The sequence below is a fragment of the Nerophis lumbriciformis genome, linkage group LG20, assembly GCF_033978685.3.
Source record: "Nerophis lumbriciformis linkage group LG20, RoL_Nlum_v2.1, whole genome shotgun sequence".
Classification (NCBI taxonomy): domain Eukaryota; kingdom Metazoa; phylum Chordata; class Actinopteri; order Syngnathiformes; family Syngnathidae; genus Nerophis; species Nerophis lumbriciformis.
Genome location: NC_084567.2, coordinates 39266303 through 39287429, shown reverse-complemented (window position 1 = coordinate 39287429; position 21127 = coordinate 39266303). Strand labels below are relative to the sequence as shown.

General features: G+C 42.8%; 1 protein-coding gene across 2 annotated transcripts in view; it reads right to left on the bottom strand.

Annotated features, from left to right (window-relative positions):
• The window catches only part of gsna (gelsolin a), a 110111-nt gene that overhangs the window by 22368 nt on the left and 66616 nt on the right, over window positions 1-21127 (bottom strand). Inside the window, exons 8-12 of one of the 2 annotated variants that reach the window (XM_072915358.1) lie at window positions 17455-17759; window positions 9309-9442; window positions 3372-3462; window positions 3200-3226; window positions 274-444 (exon numbers count right to left, since the gene is read on the bottom strand). In XM_072915358.1, the coding sequence (XP_072771459.1) occupies window positions 274-444; window positions 3200-3226; window positions 3372-3462; window positions 9309-9442; window positions 17455-17759 (728 nt within the window). The remainder of the gene's footprint in view (window positions 1-273; window positions 445-3199; window positions 3227-3371; window positions 3463-9308; window positions 9443-17454; window positions 17760-21127) is intronic. The other variant, XM_072915359.1, reaches the window with a different exon arrangement.

The window sequence follows — 21127 nt, the reverse complement described above, 5'->3', positions numbered from 1 at the left end:
CACCTCATCAATGTAATGTTAGCAGAGTTCTCATCTCTTCCTTATTTTATTAAACACCCAAGCTTTCCTTGGCAATTGTCTTGTGAAACTACCGTAAGTCTTGAACTATTTGTGCAATCAAAATAATCATTCCGATGGTTTCTGAAACTGGAGAATGTGCTTTTATGGAACGTCAACAAAGTGGGGATTAAGAGCACCACAAAAAAAAAAAAATATTTGTTATGGCCAACATGTCCAGGAAGTCAACACACACCTGATGGAATGATGTCATACCTCCACAGCTCTGGTGTGTCCGGCGGAGTTGGAGCGCACCTGGAAGAGGCGAGTCTCTGCAGGAGCGGACTGACCTCCGTCCCTGGACGTGCCGCCCTTGTAGACCACCATGGGCGTGTCTCCAAACAGACTCATCAGGTGGGCCGGCTCCTTACCTTGCACCACCCTCACCTGGGGAATAAACCAGCAGCAGGACAAAAGTCATTAGTGGGGTCTGACACGCTTTCATTTTGTCAAATGTAATGATGTATGAAGTCCAGCAATGCTAGAATTTCACCACAAGAGGGAAGCATTGAGCTGATTATAGGGTGCTGCTGGGTGACTCCTTTATTGAGGACACAAACAACTCAACTGGGTCTCAATTGGCACTAGGGTTGTACGCTATACCGGTACTAGTATAGTACCGTTATACTAGGGTTGTACGCTATACCGGTACTAGTATAGTACCGTTATACTAGGGTTGTACGCTATACCGGTACTCGTATAGTACCGTTATACTAGGGTTGTACGGTATACCGGTACTAGTATAGTACCGTTATACTAGGGTTGTACGGTATACCGGTACTCGTATAGTACCACGATACTAGGGTTGTACGGTATACCGGTACTAGTATAATACCACGATACTAATGAATCATATTCCGTACTATACCGCCTCTAAAAAGTACTACACATCGTAGCTCACCGGCGTCAAAATGTAAACAAAACGCCATGGTTGGATCTACACCTGGCATCCACTGTAATGATACCAAGTAGAGGAGCGTATCTAGTTCATACTACTATGATTACATCGATATTTTTTGGCATCACAACATCTTTTGTTTTTTTATTTATTTATCAGGAAATACATCCCTGGACACATGAGGACTTAAATTATGACCAATGTGTGATCTTGTATCGGATTGATACCTACATTTGTGGTATCATCCAAAACTAATGTAAAGTATCCAAACAACAGAAGAATAAGTGATTATTACATTTTAACCGTAGGAGGATACAATAGCTCACCGACGTCACAATGTAAACAAACGCCACGGGTGGATCTACACCTGACATCCACTGTAATGATACCAAGTATCTAGTTGATACTACTATGAGTACATCGATATTTTTTAGCATCAAAAATTTGTTTTTTTCGTTTTTTTATTTTTATTTATATTTTGTTTACAAACTTGGGAAATACGTCCCTGGACACATGAGGACTTTGAATATGACTAATGTATGACCCTGTTACTAATTTGTATCGGATTGATACCCAAATGTGTGGTATCATCCAAAACTACCGTATTTTCCGCACTATAAGGCGCACCTAAAAACCACAAATTTTCTCAAAAGCTGACAGTGCGCCTTATAACCCGGTGCGCTTTATATATGGATTAATATTAAGATTCATTTTCATAAAGTTTCGGTCTCGTAACTACGGTAAACAGCCGCCATCTTTTTTCCCGGTAGAACAGGAAGCGCTTCTTCTTCTACGCAAGCAACCGCCAAGGTAAGCACCCGCCCCCATAGAACAGGAAGCGCTTCTTCTTCTACTGTAAGCAACCACCCGCCCGCGTAGAAGAAGAAAAAGCGCGCGGATATCACCGTACGTTTCATTTCCTTTGTGTGTTTACATCTGTAAAGACCACAAAATGGCTCCTACTAAGCGACAGGGATCCGGTTCATGAAAAGACGCAATCTCTCCATCCGCACACGGACTACTATTTCACAGCAACTGATATTCCTGTGAACCGCATTGTGGATACAACGGGAGCACGTACGGTGAATATTCGCACCACAGGGAATGAGAAGTCATCCTTCACTGTGGTTCTAGCTTGCCATGCTAATGGCCAGAAACTTCCACCCATGGTGATATTCAAAAGGAAGACCTTGCCAAAAGAGACCTTTCCAGCCGGCGTCATCATAAAAGCTAACTCGAAGGGATGGATGAAGAAAAGATGAGCGAGTGGTTAAGGTAAGTTTAAGTTTACGCGAAGAGGCCGGGTGGCTTTTTTCACGCAGCTCCGTCCATGTTGATATACGACTCCATGCGCGCCCACATCACGCTGGTTTTAATATATTATTAAAGTTTGACTGACCTATCTGACTGTTTTTTTTGACATTCCTTTAGCGCAGTTAGATGCGGCTTATAACAAGGGGCGGCTTATAGGTGGACAAAGTTTTGAAATATGCCGTTCATTGAAGGCGCGGCTTATAACCCAGGGCGCCTTATGGTGCGGAAAATACGGTAATGTAAAGTATCAAAGAAGAGAAGAATCAGTGATTATTACATTTTAACAGAAGTGTAGATAGAACATGTTGAAATATAATTATTATAATATAATTACAATTATTAAACTACAACAATAACAAAGATTGTGTTTAGTATAAAAATGTATACGTATGGGTAAAAAAATGATAATACTATATATACATACACTTTTGTATAACACAAAATATAATACATAATTAAATGTATATATTAAATAAATATAAAATATAAAAATACATATTACATACATTTTTGTATAACACAAAATATAATACATAATTAAATGTATATATTAAATAAATATAAAAATACATATTACATACATTTACAGTATTTAATAAATATAATTATTTTAAGTTAAAAAAATATATGTATTCTACTTTAATTTGAAGGGGGTTGTTTTATTTTATGAGAATCCTATCAGGGTTTAATTGTGAAAGCGGTGGAATTTTGGAAAATGTTTTTGAGTGTCACACACACACACACACACACACACACACACACACACACACACACTGTACATGCACACTGTACATGCAGATTGATGCTATGCACACAGTGAGGTGACACAATGCAGAACTCACAACACAAAGTGTTGCATATTTATCATTTTCAAGTGTCAGGTAAAAGAAGTGTTGTGTCTGCATACGTTGAGGTTTAGGGGCAGAATACCTGAGTGGTTATTGGAGCACCAACAACCTGAGGAGAAAGCAGCGGTGTGAAACGTAAAGAGGAAGTAAGGGCGACAGAAAGGAAGTTAAGGTCGGGAAAAAGACAAGTGCCTACTTGGCAGCGGAGAGAAGATTTTAAAGATTATAATAAAAAGTCAAAAGCAGTTCATTACCTGCACAGGACCGCCTCCCAGCTCCTCATCCAGCTGAGCACCGAGGATGGCACAGGCCCCGATCTCATCCTGGCTGGAGTCCATGCCCTGCCTGGGAAGGAGGAACACCTTAATCACCTATTTCCCAATAATAATATTATTAACATATTTTTCAGACTAAAATCCTTTCATTCTCTCAAAACTCGACAGTGAGCCTAATGTACAAAATAATTCTGGTTGTGCTTACCGACCTCGAAGCTATTTTATTTGGTACATGGTGCAATGATTAAGTGTGACCAGTAGATGGCAGTCATACATAAGAGAGACGTGTAGACTGCTATATGACTCAAGTAAACAACACCAAAACTTTATATGTTCCATTGAGAATATAGAACATTACACACGGCGCTCAAAATACTGTCAACATTTTTTTAGTACGACTTCGGTAATCTAAGAAGCCGCACCGCTTGATGGGTTGTCGGCGCATTAAACATACGAGTACTATTATGGTGTGTGTATAAGGACGGCAAAATGGCGTGGTCGGCGCGCCTCCTGCACGAATGGTGTGCGTATGGCCCAGCTTCGAAGTCCAGCTGACAGGTGAGTAGATTGCCCAGCTGGGGCTGATTATCTGAACCGGGGCCATGACGGGGGAGACGGCGGCTGGGAGCAGAAGCACACATACACACGAGGAGACCGAGAGAGAGGAAGCACGGACACACGTGACTGAAAAGTCCTGCACCCTTGTGTATATGCTAATAAAGACTTGCTCAAACCTGTATACCGGGCTCCAGAAGATCTATCGGCCTCAGGAGAACACCCCCCCCCCCCCACACGAAGAGACGTTTACAGGCACCTATTAGCAGACATATTATCTGACGTGGTTTCGCAATATTATGCAAAAACAACTTTTCTTACCTTCTGGTACCTGCTGATGTGTATTTGGGATCTGCATAAGTCCTGAAAATGTGCGCGCGTTCGCCATCGTAGTCCGCTTCTTCTTTTTCTCTATCTTCTTGTTATGTGACATTCATCCTCCACTGTTGCCATTTCTAATATAAAGTTGTCATGTCTGTGTAATCATGTTTTGTTTTAGTCATGTTTTGTTTAGTTTAGTTATTGGACTCTTTGGTTTCTGGCTTTTCACTCCCTTGTCTTGTTTCCATGATTACCCATTAGTTTCACCTGTTCCACGTTTGGACTCATTGTGCACTCTTGTTTGTCACCATAGCAACCATTAGTTTTCACCTGTCACGTCACACACCTGTTTCACGTTTTGAGTCACGCACCTGTTTTCGTTAATCATGTCTGTAGTATTTAAGTTCATTGTTTTCAGTTTGTCTTTCTGGTGACATCCCGCATTCATACCCCTGTCACACTACCTCTGCACACTTTAGTCCATGCCAAGTAAGTTTTGTTTATTAATGCCACAGTTAGTGTTTTTTGTTGTTGTTCATAGTTTCTGCCTTTGTGCAAGTATTTGTTTTCATAGCCAAGTTGTTTCTCCGCCACTGTGCGCGCTTTTCGTTTGTACTTTTTTTTGTAGTTATAGTGTTTAAATAAATCATGTATTCACCTTCACGCCACATCTGGTCCAAATCTTTTGCACCTCGGGAGAACAAACCACGCCACAGTCCGAGTCATGACAAAAGTAGTGTAAAGTTCTTACTTATATCTGTCAGTAAACTCGGCATGAAAGCGCTAAAACATACCGGTGTAGTGAGTTTACATTATTCACCCAAGGAACTTTAGTTATTAGAGAGTTCCGGTCGGACGTTTTTTCACGGGACACATTTCGGGCGTTGTTGTTGCACTAGTGAGCCACGGATGAGGAGATGCTGCTCCGTTATTGATTGAAGTAAAGTCTGAATTGTCATTTTTAATTTTCCTGAGGGAACTCTCTTGAAAGAATCAATAAAGTAATATCTATCTATCTGTGGAGGGGGGCGTGGTCGGCGCGTCTGCTGCAGGAATGGGGCGTGTAAGGACCGGCCTTAAAGCACAGCTGGCAGGTGATTGGATTACCCAGCTGGGGCTTATAAGCAGCAGCCGGGCCGAGACACACGGAGGGATTTGGAGTTGTTGAGCGGACGTGCACACATGCTGGAGAGAGGAGGCCAAAAGAAGGACACGCAAGAAAGACTGCAAAGTCACAAGGAAGAGACTGTCGTGGGGTGTTTCCACAGAAGGAAAGATTGAAAAGTTGTAGAGCGAAGTGCTGTTCCGGTGTGTGCAAGTCACAATAAAGATCCCGGGCTTCCGCCAAGATCTGTCGGTGTCAGGTGAACCCACCAGCAAGAGACTACCACATCATCTATCTATTAAAACGGTTAGCTCCATCTTTTGACACTTCTTCCACTCCCGTCCTTGCACGCTACACCGCTACAACAAAGATGACGGGGAGAAGACGCCGTCGAAGGTGAGCCACGTAAATAAGACCCGCCCACAAAATGGCGCATCCTGAAGCGACTGTCAGAAAGCGGCTTGAAGATGATGTGTAAAACATCATCTATGCAACATTTTGAGCAAAGAACCACCATCACATGTTATGTAGACCACAAGGAAGTCTTTTACATTTAGAAAAAAAATCATAATACGACTCTGTGGAGAGGCGGGGCCGGCGGTCCGACACCGGGGCCCGCTCCAAGATGGCGGCGAGGGGGCGTGGCCTGCGGACCCGCGTCCAAATGGACTACAGGTGCGTGGGTCGGGCAGCTGGGCACAATCAGATAATCTGTCTGTCTATAAAAGGGTGACAGCCAAGAGAGACGGGAGGAGAGGTGGAGAGCAAGAGGCAAGACGCGGAGCACAGTACACCGCGAGAGCGAGACGGAGAAAGGGCAGCTGCTGAAAAGCACGCCAAAGGCGACGTGCTGCTGAAAAGCAGACGGCGGACGGGAGGAAACCATCCTCTGCTACCACGCGAACGACGGCGACGTGCTGCTGAAAAGTAGACGGCGAACGACGGCGACGTGCTGCTGAAAAGCAGACGGCGGACGGGAGGAAACCATCCTCTGCTACCACGCGAACGACGGCGACGTGCTGCTGAAAAGTAGACGGCGAACGACGGCGACGTGCTGCTGAAAAGCAGACGGCGGACGGGAGGAAACCATCCTCTGCTACCACGCGAACGACGGCGACGTGCTGCTGAAAAGCAGACGGCGAACGACGGCGACGTGCTGCTGAAAAGCAGACGGCGGACGGGAGGAAACCATCCTCTGCTACCACGCGAACGACGGCGACGTGCTGCTGAAAAGTAGACGGCAAACGACGGCGACGTGCTGCTGAAAAGCAGACGGCGGACGGGAGGAAACCATCCTCTGCTACCACGCGAACGACGGCGACGTGCTGCTGAAAAGCAGACGGCGGACGGGAGGAAACCATCCTCTGCTACCACGCGAACGACGGCGACGTGCTGCTGAAAAGTAGACGGCAAACGACGGCGACGTGCTGCTGAAAAGCAGACGGCGGATGGGAGGAAACCATCCTCTGCTACCACGCGAACGACGGCGACGTGCTGCTGAAAAGCAGACGGCGGACGGGAGGAAACCATCCTCTGCTACCACGCGAACGACGGCGACGTGCTGCTGAAAAGTAGACGGCGAACGACGGCGACGTGCTGCTGAAAAGCAGACGGCGGACGGGAGGAAACCATCCTCTGCTACCACGCGAACGACGGCGACGTGCTGCTGAAAAGTAGACGGCAAACGACGGCGACGTGCTGCTGAAAAGCAGACGGCGGACGGGAGGAAACCATCCTCTGCTACCACGCGAACGACGGCGACGTGCTGCTGAAAAGTAGACGGCGGACGGGAGGAAACCATCCTCTGCTACCACGCAAACGACGGCAACGTGCTGCTGAAAAGCAGACGGCGGACAGGAGGAAACCATCCTCTGCTACCACGCGAACGACGGCGACGTGCTGCTGAAAAGTAGACGGCGAACGACGGCGACGTGCTGCTGAAAAGCAGACGGCGGACGGGAGGAAACCATCCTCTGCTACCACGCGAACGACGGCGACGTGCTGCTGAAAAGTAGACGGCGAACGACGGCGACGTGCTGCTGAAAAGCAGACGGCGGACGGGAGGAAACCATCCTCTGCTACCACGCGAACGACGGCGACGTGCTGCTGAAAAGTAGACGGCGAACGACGGCGACGTGCTGCTGAAAAGCAGACGGCGGACGGGAGGAAACCATCCTCTGCTACCACGCGAACGACGGCGACGTGCTGCTGAAAAGCAGACGGCGGACGGGAGGAAACCATCCTCTGCTACCACGCGAACGACGGCGACGTGCTGCTGAAAAGCAGACGGCGGACGGGAGGAAACCATCCTCTGCTACCACGCGAACGACGGCGACGTGCTGCTGAAAAGCAGACGGCGGACGGGAGGAAACCATCCTCTGCTACCACGCGAACGACGGCGACGTGCTGCTGAAAAGTAGACGGCGAACGACGGCGACGTGCTGCTGAAAAGCAGACGGCGAACGACGGCGACGTGCTGCTGAAAAGCAGACGGCGGACGGGAGGAAACCATCCTCTGCTACCACGCGAACGACGGCGACGTGCTGCTGAAAAGTAGACGGCGAACGACGGCGACGTGCTGCTGAAAAGCAGACGGCGGACGGGAGGAAACCATCCTCTGCTACCACGCGAACGACGGCGACGTGCTGCTGAAAAGTAGACGGCGAACGACGGCGACGTGCTGCTGAAAAGCAGACGGCGGACGGGAGGAAACCATCCTCTGCTACCACGCGAACGACGGCGACGTGCTGCTGAAAAGTAGACGGCGAACGACGGCGAACGACGGCGACGTGCTGCTGAAAAGCAGACGGCGGACGGGAGGAAACCATCCTCTGCTACCATGCGAACGACGGCGACGTGCTGCTGAAAAGTAGACGGCGAACGACGACGACGTGCTGCTGAAAAGCAGACGACGAACGACGGCGACGTGCTGCTGAAAAGCAGACGGCGGACGGGAGGAAACCATCCTCTGCTACCACGCAAACGACGGCGACGTGCTGCTGAAAAGTAGACGGCGAACGACGGCGACGTGCTGCTGAAAAGCAGACGGCGGACGGGAGGAAACCATCCTCTGCTACCACGCGAACGACGGCGACGTGCTGCTGAAAAGTAGACGGCGAACGACGGCGAACGACGGCGACGTGCTGCTGAAAAGTAGACGGCGAACGACGGCGAACGACGGCGACGTGCTGCTGAAAAGCAGACGGCGGACGGGAGGAAACCATCCTCTGCTACCATGCGAACGACGGCGACGTGCTGCTGAAAAGTAGACGGCGAACGACGACGACGTGCTGCTGAAAAGCAGACGACGAACGACGGCGACGTGCTGCTGAAAAGCAGACGGCGGACGGGAGGAAACCATCCTCTGCTACCACGCAAACGACGGCGACGTGCTGCTGAAAAGTAGACGGCGAACGACGGCGACGTGCTGCTGAAAAGCAGACGGCGGACGGGAGGAAACCATCCTCTGCTACCACGCGAACGACGGCGACGTGCTGCTGAAAAGTAGACGGCGAACGACGGCGAACGACGGCGACGTGCTGCTGAAAAGTAGACGGCGAACGACGGCGACGTGCTGCTGAAAAGCAGACGGCGAACGACGGCGACGTGCTGCTGAAAAGCAGACGGCGGACGGGAGGAAACCATCCTCTGCTACCACGCAAACGACGGCGACGTGCTGCTGAAAAGTAGACGGCGGACGGGAGGAAACCATTCGTGTGCTCACGTAAGAAAAGGCAGCTGCTGAAAATCACGCCAAAGACTCCGTTCCCAAAAAAATAAAGAAGTCTAAACCATCTCACGACAATGTCTTCCCTGGAATGGTCCTGAGAACTCACCCGGAAGCAAGGGTCTTCCACAGACTCCTTTTGCGCCTTTTAATCCGGTGAGCCCTATAGTCCGGATAATACGGCACTAGAACACGTGGTCATTCTCACCACATGTAGATGATGTGTCCCCGACGTCCTCCATGGTGATAGTTGTACAGGATGATGTAACTGTCTCCTCCGAAGAACTGGCCATATGTGGACGGCTCCACTGGCACCTTGTCGGCTCCCTCGATACGCCAGATCTGTCAGGAAATGAAAATATACTCACTGGACACGTCATTAGGTACACCTGCATTGAAGCGGCGGGGGAAATTACAAGGACGATACTCCCGGAGATGAGTGCCATGTACACAACTTGCTGCCTAAAGCTGTAGACTATGGTCAACCTGCACTTCAATGCCGTTTCTATGGCGCTAGACAAAGCTCAAACAAAATCTTGTTGTTCATGTATGACTTAAGTGTTATTATGACAATGACAATTAAAGGTAAAGGAATTGATTGAAGATAATAATGCTCGTTTGTGTTCATTGTTGTATTTTGCAGTCGTGTCGCACATCTCGTCTGTTTCAGTACTTTTCAATTGACCAAGTTGAGGGAATCTACCTCATTCATATATATATCATTTATATTTATCTATTTATGAAAGAAACTGTGAGGAGGCGTGGCCTGCGGACCTGCAGCATACCTGCCAACTTTTGAAATCAGAAAAACCTAGTAGCCAGGGTCCAGGGGCCGCAGGCCCCGGTAGGTCCAGGACAAAGTCCTGGTGGGGGGTTCAGGGCCCCCCGACGCAAAATGATTGATTGCATTCAGACAGGTTAAAATGTTGCTAAAACCATCACTTTTCTATCAGTCACAGTGACTTTTCAAAACAAAAATATTACAGCAAAAATCATATGGGTTGATTGACATGTTTATTCTGTAAGCTAACTTCAATAGTTTGAAATTATTTTGACAGTTAATGCCAGTTATCCTGTCAACCTTTCACAAGACTTCAATTTGTTAATTGAAAGTATAAACACTTTTTACAGTAAACAAATGGTAAAACAGTACTAAACAATTCCATTAAAAAAAAAAATTGGTGTCATTATTAACTTTCTGTCCAAGCTTGTATAATCTACTGCCTTGTTCAATTGTAAAAAATATTCTGTGCCTAAAATTCACATTTCTATCACAATTATCATACTGTAAACATGGTAAGCTAACTTCATTAAAATTAATAGTCCTGTCAATAGCATGGAATTACAATTCAAATGTAGTTTTTTTGTAAGCCTTTCAAAAGAATTCAAAATATGAAAAATTAATGAAAATTAATTTAAGCCATCAGACACTTGAAAAGTGGCACATCACATCTCTAATGTAATCATTTTAACTTTTCAACAGAAATAGCACTGCAAAAATATTAAGGACATACTTCTGTATTTTGGTAGTTATGCTGTCAACATTTAACAAGATTTCTTCAACTTGGACTTGAAAGCATAAATAGTATAAACACTTTTAACAGTATAACAGTACTAAACAATTCCAATAGATAACACTGGTGTCATTACCTTTTTGTGGCTAAAATCCAAATTTAGCAACGGCATTAGACTTGTGTTTTTTTTGTCCCAACGTGGTCTTTTACATCGCTAATTCCTCCGTGTCCGATCGAAAAATCTTGTCTGCACAAGGTGCAATTCGCGTAGTTTTCACCCTTTTTGGAACGGATAATTATTCCCGGATAGGCTTTTGAATATTCTTCACGGAATGACTGCAGTTTTCTTTTCGGTTTAAGACTCGTTTGCGATTTTTCTCCGGCTGATTCCATGATCGTTCGCTCGTTTGGAAACAATGGGCAACAGGTGCCTCGTGCTTGGCAGCGGTGCTATAAATAGCCTCGCGCATAGCATTCGGAATGGCTCGATAGGAAGTTACGGGAAGCAGTGTCGATTGTCATTGTTGTTACGCGATTTCGTGAATAAAACTTAAAAAAAAAAAAAAAATTTAATAAATGGAAAACCATATTTTTTATCACTGCAACCGTAACCCGGAATAGGTTGATGAAAACCGTACTAATTACGGGAAAACCGGAGTAGTTGGCAGGTATGCTGCAGTGAGGCGGGGCGCGCCGGGGCCGGCTCCGAGATGGGCGACAGGTGCGTAGATGGCCCACCTGGGCGCAGTTGTCTCATCACCTGTCACTGTATAAAAGGGCAGCAGTGGTTGGTGAAGTCGGAGTGGATGGCCGAGAACTAACCCGAGCGGGAGCGAGACGGAGACGAAGACGCGGAAGGCTGAAAAGCGACCGGAAGAGCGAGACGGGGAGAAGAGGCGAGTGCTGAAAAGCGACCAGAGAAGGAGGTTTATTGAAAAATAAACAAAATCTCCAAACCGTCAAGCCTTGTCATGTCCGTCATTGGTGGTCCGAGGAACCCGGAGGTGCGAGTCCTCCACAGAGACGTTTTTGTGTTTACTGTGACCGTAAAATGATGTTTAAAAACCCTAATAATGACTTTCCGATTTTTAGAACCAAAAAGAAAACGTGATAGTATTCATTGATGGCATCAAAATTAGCCTAACGTGTCAAACTATTTTTTTAGGAGTTATTGTTGATGAAAAATGACTTTGGAAATAACAATGAAAAAAAGGTACAAAAACAAAAAAATTTATTAAAAAAGATGAGAACATTTTTCATTAATGGAATCAAAATGGCACAATTTTTTTAAGAGTTATTATTGATGGAACATTTACTTGGAGACATCACACTGAACTCGACTGTAGCAAGATGATAAAATCAGCGAGTATTTTGAGTGAAGTTTCTTACATTATATGTTGAAGAGGTTCATTTAGCCTACTAATGTGTATTTATAAGCAGGGGCGCCTCTAGGGATTTTGGGCCCCATGAAAAGAATCTTTACAGGGCCCCCAACACAGTGTCATTATTTTTTCTGTATTATAATTTCATCATCATTAGAGGCCTCTCTGGGCCCCCCTCCATCAGGGACCCCTAGAATCCGTCTCCTTTACCCCCCCTTTTCGGTGCCCCTGTTTATAAGTGGTTGATTTATAGAGGCTAGTAAGGTCAAGTTTTGTACCTGACAAGTTTCGGCTATCTTGCTTCTGCAGCCTTCATCAGAGGCTAGCGTGACGTCATCTGTGACGTCTTATATGGATTGCCGAAACTTGTCAGGTACAAAACTTGACCTTACTAGTCTATATAAATCAACCACTTATAAATTCTTACATTATAGTTAAATATATCCACATATGTATTTCAACAGTATTTGGGAGGTTACTTAACAGTCGTACCTTTACAAAATTAATAATAATTAAAGCTGCAAGCAGCGATGGACGGGACCGACTTTGACGGCACATAAAATCCAAACCGGAGCAGTAATTAAAACTCTTTCGTCAACTTTTAATCAGAAGGGTTCAATCTCTCTCCTGTGCTAGTTTGAAGCTGACACGACAAACACGCTCAGAGGAGATAATGTTTGTAAAAAGGTGACCGGTTTTTACAAAACTTTTGTTTTGAAGGGGGAATTGCAAATTTTCTGTTGATTTTTGCTGGGGGTTGTCAATTTATGAAATGTAGATCTAAGTGAGACCTACATAGAAGTTTTTGTTTCATGTCTCTACAACATTCCTACTGGAAGTTACAGCTAGTTTTGTCTGTGTTTTCTTCTTAAGAGCAGTTTTGTCTGTGTTTTCGTCCTAGGGGGCGCTAGAGCACAATTTTGAGTTTTGGGGTTTGGTTTTTTTTTATTAGGTTGCAATTTTCACCAGTCCTGATGTGTGTGTCCAGTTTGGTGAGTTTTGAAGCATATTACATCTCAAAGAGGCAAAAGTGACTTGTTTTTCCAAAACTTTTGTTTTGAAGGGAAAATTGACAACTTTCTGTTGATTTTTGCTGAAGGACGTCAGTGTATGAAATCTAGGTCTAAGTGAGACCTACATAGAGATTTTTGTTTCATGTCTCTACGACATTCCTACTGGACGTTATAGGCAGTTTTGTCGGTGTTTTCTCCTAGGGGGCGCTAGAGCGGAATTTTGAGTTTTGGGGTTTGGTTTTTTCATTATATGGTAATTTTCGCGAGTCCTGATGTGTGTGTCCAATTTGGTGAGTTTTGAAGCATGTTAAGAGAGTCAAATTACAGCTCAAAGAGGCGGTCGGTATAATAATAATAAAACCTTACAATTACAATAGGGTCCTCTGTCCCAAAGGGACATTGCGGTCCCTAATAATTAGAGATGTCCGATAATGGCTTTTTTGCCGATATCCGATATTACGATATTGTCCAACTCCTAATTACCGATTCCGATATCAACCGATACCGATATATACAGTCGTGGAATTAACACATTATTAGGGCCCGCAATGGCCCATTGCAAAAGGACTCCCAAAGGGAGTCCTTATGCAATGGGACATAAGGACCTATTGTTATTCTAAGGTTTTATTATTCTTTATTTTTCTTCCGCCGCCTCTTCGAGCACTAATTTGACCCACTTAACATGCTTCAAAACTCACAATATTTGACCCACACATCAGGACCTGCGAAAATTGTCTTTTAATAAAAAAACCTAACTGCAAAAATCAAAATTTGACCCACACATCAGGACCTGCGAAAATTGTCTTTTAATAAAAAAACCTAACTGCAAAAATCAAAATTGCGCTGTAGCGCCCCCTAGGGAAAAAAAAAACTAGACTGCCTGTAACTCCCACTAGGAAGGTCGGAAAGACATGAAACAAAATCCTCTATGTAGGTCTGACTCAGACCTAACTTTCATAATGGTACATTCTCGGGCTAAAATCAACAGGAAGTTGGCAATTCCCCCTTCAAGACAAAAAAGTACTAAAAACAGTCACTTTTGCCTCTTTGAGCTGTAATTTGACCCCCTTAACATGCTTCAAAACTCACCAAACTGAACGCACACATCAGGACTGGCAAAAATTGTGATCTAATAAAAAAACCTAACCCCAAATCTAAAAATTGTGCTCTACAGCAATTTTTTAATAAAACGCACAAAAAACTACTCCTCGGATGAAAAAAATGACACAACTGCCTGTAACTCCCACTAGGAAGGTCGGAGAGACATGAAACAAAAACCTCAATGTAGGTCTCACTTAGATCTACATTTCATAAATTGACAACCCCCAGCAAAAATCTACAGGAAGTTTGCAATTCCCCCTTCAACACAACATTTTTGTAAAAACCCGTCCCCTTTCTTCAAACATTATCTCCTCTGAGCGCGTTTGTTGTTTCGGCTTCAAACTAACACAGGAGAGAGATTGACCCCTTCTGATTAAAAGTTGGTGAAAGAGTTGTGATACCTGCTCCGGTTTTGATTTTATGACCCTTCAAAGACCCGCTGCACTGATGCTCCTGCGGTGCTGTTTTTTTAAGATGGCTGCTCAAAAGCAGGAAGCACCAACGTGCCCACACAATGCAGACAAGGTAGGTACACTAGACAAAAGTCTTGGGACACTTCAGACTAAAAGTAGACAAAAGTATTGGGACACTTAGGACTAGCACCTGCCAAATACGCGGGCCCGAACAACGCTGCTTGCAGCTTTAATTATGCCTAATTTTGTTGTGATGCCCCGCTGGATGCATTAAATAATGTAACAAGGTTTTCCAAAATAAATCAACTCAAGTTATGGAAAAAAAATGCCAACATGGCACTGCCATATTTATTATTGAAATCACAAAGTGCATTATTTTTTTTGAACATGCCTCAAAACAGCAGCTTGGAATTTGGGACATGCTCTACCTGAGAGAGCATGAGGAGGTTGAGGTGGGCGGGGTTAGGGTGGGTCGGTAGGAGGTAAAAAAAAGCCATTATCGGACATCTCTAGTTTTAAACTTTGATATATATACAAATATTCAATTGTTCTTGGTGTGAATCTTTGGGCACCTCACCATTCCATTCCCATTCTTGGGGTGAGGATTTGATTCATAATCGATACTCGATACAACACGATTCTCCATTCAGACTGATTTTTGCAATGTATTATTTGGTATAATAACAATAACACCTTAACAAAACAGTTTACAGGTTACCAAACCTCCTTTTGGTTGCTGACGTATGACACATACATGCACCAAGTAAGTATAGAGGTGGCCTAAAAAATTTTTTTTTTTTTTTTTAATTAATTCGTCAAAAAAAATTAAAAAATTAGATTTTTGAAAATTACTAAAAAAAATGGGCTTCGGATGTGATAAAAAATTTTTTAGCACCCCTAATTATTATATACCGTATGATAGTTTGTAAAAATAACAATAAATACTTCAGTTAGAGATGTCCGATAATAGCTTTTTTGCCCATATCCGATATTCCGATATTGTCCAACTCCTAATTACCGATTCCGATATCAAGCGATACCGATATATACAGTCGTGGAATTAACACATTATTATGCCTCATTTTGTTGTGATGCCCCGCTGGATGCATTAAACAATGTAACAAGGTTTTCCAAAATAAATCAACTCAAGTTATGGACAAAAAATGCCAACATGGCACTGCCATATTTATTATTGAAGTCACAAAGTGCATTATTTTTTTTTAACATGCCTCAAAACAGCAGCTTGAAATTTGGGACATGCTCTACCTGAGAGAGCATGAGGAGGTTGAGGTGGGCGGGGTTGAGGGGGGCGCTTATTTGGGTGTTACCATTTAGTGGTCAATTGTACGGAATATGTATTGTACTGTGCAATCTACTAATACAAGGTTTGGTTGTAGCGGGGGGGGGTGTATATTGTAGAGTCCCGGAAGAGTTAGTGCTGCAAGGGGTTCTGGGTATTTGTTCTGTTGTGTTTATGTTGTGTTACGGTGCGGATGTTCTCCCGAAATGTGTTTGTCATTCTTGTTTGGAGTGGGTTCACAGTGTGGCGCATATTTGTAACAGTGTTAAAGTTGTTTATACGGCCACCCTCAGTGTGACCTGTATGGCTTTTGACCAAGTATGCGTTTGCATTCACTTGTGCGTGTGAAAAGCCGTAGATATTATGTGACTGGGCCGGCACGCAAAGGCAGTGCCTTTAAGGTTTATTGGCGCTCTGTACTTCTCCCTACGTCCGTGTACACAGCAGAGTTTTAAAAAGTCATACATTTTACTTTTTGAAACCGATACCGATAATTTCCGATATTACATTTTAAAGCATTTATCGGCCGATAATATCGGCAGTCCGGTATTGTCGGACATCTCTAATAATAATAATAATAATAATAGATTTTATTTGTAAAAGCACTTTACATTGAACAAAGAACCTCAAAGTGCTGCAGTGAATTTAAAAAAATGCACTGTGGCAAGTAATTGTAGTAATTGTATTATTAAAAATACATTATTGAGAATAATAACTTTTTAATTCAATAGACTGTCTTCATCTGCTCCTGTTTTTATAAAAGACACAATATTTAATGTGAACATATATTGTACATTTATTTTTGTCATGTCTGTGTAATCATATTTTGTTTTAAGTCATGTTTTGTTTAGTTTCTGTCTTTTCACTCCCTTGTCTTGTTTGCATGATTACCCATTAGTTTCACCTGTTCCACGTTTGGACTCATTGTGCACTCTTGTTTGTCACCATAGCAACCATTAGTTTTCACCTGTCACGTCACGCACCTGTTTCACGTTTTGAGTCACGCACCTGCTTTCACTAATCATGTCCATAGTATTTAAGTTCATTCATTTTCTGTTGTTCGTCCTGACGACATCCCCGCATTTATGCCCCCTGTCACACTCTGTCCACCTCTGCGCACTTCATGTCCATGCCAAGTAAGTTTGTTTATTATTGCCACAGTTAGTGTTTTGTTTAATTGTTCATAGTTTCAGCCAATGTGCAAGTTTTGTGTTTATAGTCTAGTTTTGTACCTCCGCCCCTGTGCGCGCTTTTCGTTTATTCTTTTTTTGATAGTTTAAATAAATCATGTATTTACCTTCACGCCATGACCAGTCCAGTTCATTTGCACCACGGGAGAACAAACCACGCCAAAGTCCAAGTCATGACAATTTTTATGTATAAGCATGTATATTTACTTACTGGTTTACCAATAGTTTTCAATATTTAAAAAAATAATGACCTACCATTATGTAAAACATCTACTAATGAATGTACACTTAAATACCTATCTTTGCAATAAACTTCTTAACCTTTCCCACATTGTATAGTCATTGTTTTTGTGTGTGTGTGTGCGCAAAATAAATAAATAAAACTGCTATTTTATGCCCATTTTTATTTTGTATTGGCAGCAAAATAGGAGAAGTCCTCACCTGTTTCTCCCCACTGCCGTCATCCACCATGCCGTGCTGGGCGGCCATGGCGGCGGAGTCGTGCAGACTGGCGGCGTCGAAGGGCACCTTCTGGATCTTGGCGATGCTGTTGGCGATGTAGGCCACGCCCAGGCCCACCGTCTGGTCTCTGTCCCTCCAGTTCTTGAAGAACTGCTTGAAGAGCGGCGTCTCGCCCGTGTCGGGTAAGATTTGCACCTGAGTGTGTTTGGGGTAGCCCATCTTCTTGATGAACTCGTCCGCCGCCCTGATGGCTGCCTTCCGCTCGTCCATGTTGGCGTCTTTACCTTTGGAGTCCGGAGAAAAGACGGTTAGGGTTCAGATATGGAACATTTTGTGGAATTAGTGTTGTACGGTACCGGTACTAGTATAGCATCGCGGTACTAATGAATCAAAAACGGTACTATACTCCGTCACGTCGTGACATTGCTGGTTTTACGAGCATGTTCGGCAGCGCGCACACACAGAGTACTTACAAGCAGACACAGTGTGTAGACAGAAAAGGGAGAACGGACGCATTTTGGCTTAAAAACTGACGATAAAGGTGAAGTTATAACACTGAAACACCCTCAGGAAGAGCTGCTTTAAGACATGGGGCGGTATGGCTCGGATGGTAGAGCGGCCAGCAACTTGAGGGTTCCAGGTTCGATCCCCGCTTCCGCCATCCTCGTCACTGCCGTTGTGTCCTTGGGCAAGACACTTTACCCACCTGCTCCCAGTGCCACCCACAATGGTTTAAATGTAACTTAGATATTGGGTTTCACTATGTAAAGAGCTTTGAGTCACTAGAGAAAAGCGCTATATAAATATAATTCACTTCACTTCACTTCACATGGCTAGCTAATGTTCATCCGCACTCGGCACTGTTTTAGCTACTTCTAAATTACTAATCCTCGTCTCCATGGCGACAAATAAAGTACGTTTCTTGCAAGTATCAAATAAAGTAAGTTTCTTGCAAGTATTATTATCACTGCAGGACGAGGAATAGCTAAACACGCTTCACTACACACCGTAGGAGGATACAATAGCTCACCGGCTTCCTAATGTAAACAAATACTTTGGGTGGATCTACACCTGACATCCACTGTAATGATACCAAGTACAAGAGTGTATCTAGTTGATACTACTATGATAACATATATATTTTTTTATCGACTTTTTTTTTTAAATTCATATTATGTTTATAAAGTCAGGAAATACGTCCCTGGACACATGAAAACTTAAATTATGACCAATGTATGATCCTGTGACTACTTGGTATAGGATCGATACCTACATTTGTGGTATCATCCAAAACTAATGTAAAGTATCCAAACAACAGAAGAATAAGTGATTATTACATTTTAACAGAAGTGTAGATAGAAGATGTTGACACACAAAATAAGCAGATATTAACAGTAAATGAACAAGTAGATTAATAATTCATTTTCTACCACTTGTCCTTTATAATGTGTACAAAATAATAGGTGTATAAATGACACAATATGTTACTGCATACGTCAGCAGACTAATTAGGAGTCTTTGTTTGTTTACTTACTACTAAAATATTATTTTATTTAAGGACAAAATCGTTCTTTGATTGCAATAATAAACATATGTTTAATGTACCCTAAGATTTTTGGGTTAAAATAAAGCCTAAGGCACAACACCAGCAGAAATCATTAAAAAAATTGTGATGATACCAAGTACAAGCACGTATCTAGTTGATACTACTATGATTACATCTATATTCTTTATCGTCTTTTTTTTTTTTTATTGCTATTATGTTTATAAAGTCACGAAATATGTCCTTGGACACATGAAAACTTAAATTATGACCAATGTATGATCCTGTAACTTCTTGGTATCGGATCGATACCTACATTTGTGGTATCATCCAAAACTAATGTAAAGTATCCAAACAACAGAAGAATAAGTGATTATTACATTTTAACAGAAGTGTAAATAGAGAAAGTAAGCAGATATTAACAGTAAATGAACAAGTAGATTAATAATTAATTTTCTACCACTTGTCCTTTATAATGTTGACAAAATAATAGGTGTATAAATGACACAATATGTTACTGCATACGTCAGCAGACTAATTAGGAGTCTTTGTTTACTTACTACTAAAATACTATTTTATTTAAGGACAAAATCGTTCTTTGATTGCAATAATAAACATATGTTTAACGTACCCTAAGATTTTTGGGTTAAAATAAAGCCAACAATGCTATTTGTTTGTGGTCCCCTTTATTTAGAAAAGTATCGAAATACATTATGGCACCGGTACCAAAATGTTGGTATGGAGACAACCAGAGGTGGGTAGTAACGCGCTACATTTACTCCGTTACATCTACTTGAGTAACTTTTGGGATAAATTGTACTTCTAAGAGTAGTTTTAATGCAACATACTTTTACTTTTACTTGTGTATATTTATAGAGAAGGAACGCTACTTTTACTCCGCTACTTTTATCTACATTCAGCTCGCTACTCGCTACTAATTTTTATCGATCTGTTAATGCACGCTTTGTTTGTTTTGGTCTGTCAGACAGACCTTCAAAGTGCCTGCGTTTCAACAAATACAGTCACTGGTGACGTTCACTCCGTTCCACCAATCAGATGCAGTCACTGGTGACGTTGGACCAATCAAACAGAGCCAGGCGGTCACATGACCTGACTTAAACAAGTTGAAAAACTTATTGGGGTGTTACCATTTAGTGGTCAATTGTACGGAATATGTACTGTACTGTGCAATCTACTAATAAAAGTTTCAATCAATCAATCAAAAGTGTGAAGGAAAAAAGACCCTTTTATATTTCAACCGTACATCCCGTCAAAAGCCTAAAGACTGACCGCACAGTTCCTGTCTTCACAATACAAGTGCCGCTCCATCGCGCCTGCGCTTTCAAAACAAGAGTCTCCGAAAGCCAGCGCAAACAAGCTAGAAAGCTACGGAGTTTGCCGCCAATGTATTTCTTGTAAAGTGTATAAAAACGAATATGGAAGCTGGACAAATAAGATGCCAAAAACCAACCACTTTCATGTGGTATTAGACAGAAAGGAGGAACTTTTTTTCTCCTCCATTTGAAAACGTGGACGCTATCATCACTACTGTCTGATTACAATCAATGCAAGTCATCAGAATTAGGTAATACACCAACTTATATTCTTGTCTTCATGAAAGAAAGGAATCTATATGTGTTAAACATGCATGTATATTCATTAAAACACCTTTAACATGTAAACAAAAACGGCAAAATAAATAAATATAAATTATATACTGTATATATATATGTGTGTATACATATATATATATATATATATATATATATATATATATATATATATATATATATATATATATATATATATATATATATGATATGTGTGTGTATGTTACTCATCAGTTACTCAGTACTTGAGTAGTTTTTTCACAACATACTTTTTACTTTTACTCAAGTAAATATTTGGGTGACTACTCCTTACTTGTACTTGAGTAATAAATCTCTAAAGTAACAGTACTCTTACTTGAGTACACATTCTGGCTACTCTACCCACCTCTGGAGACAACCCTATGTGGAATTAGATCATAACTTGTTTGGTTTTGTATTGTGTAGTTATATTTATATGGTAATTATTATTCTGTGACTGTAAATTGCTTGCTTATTGATG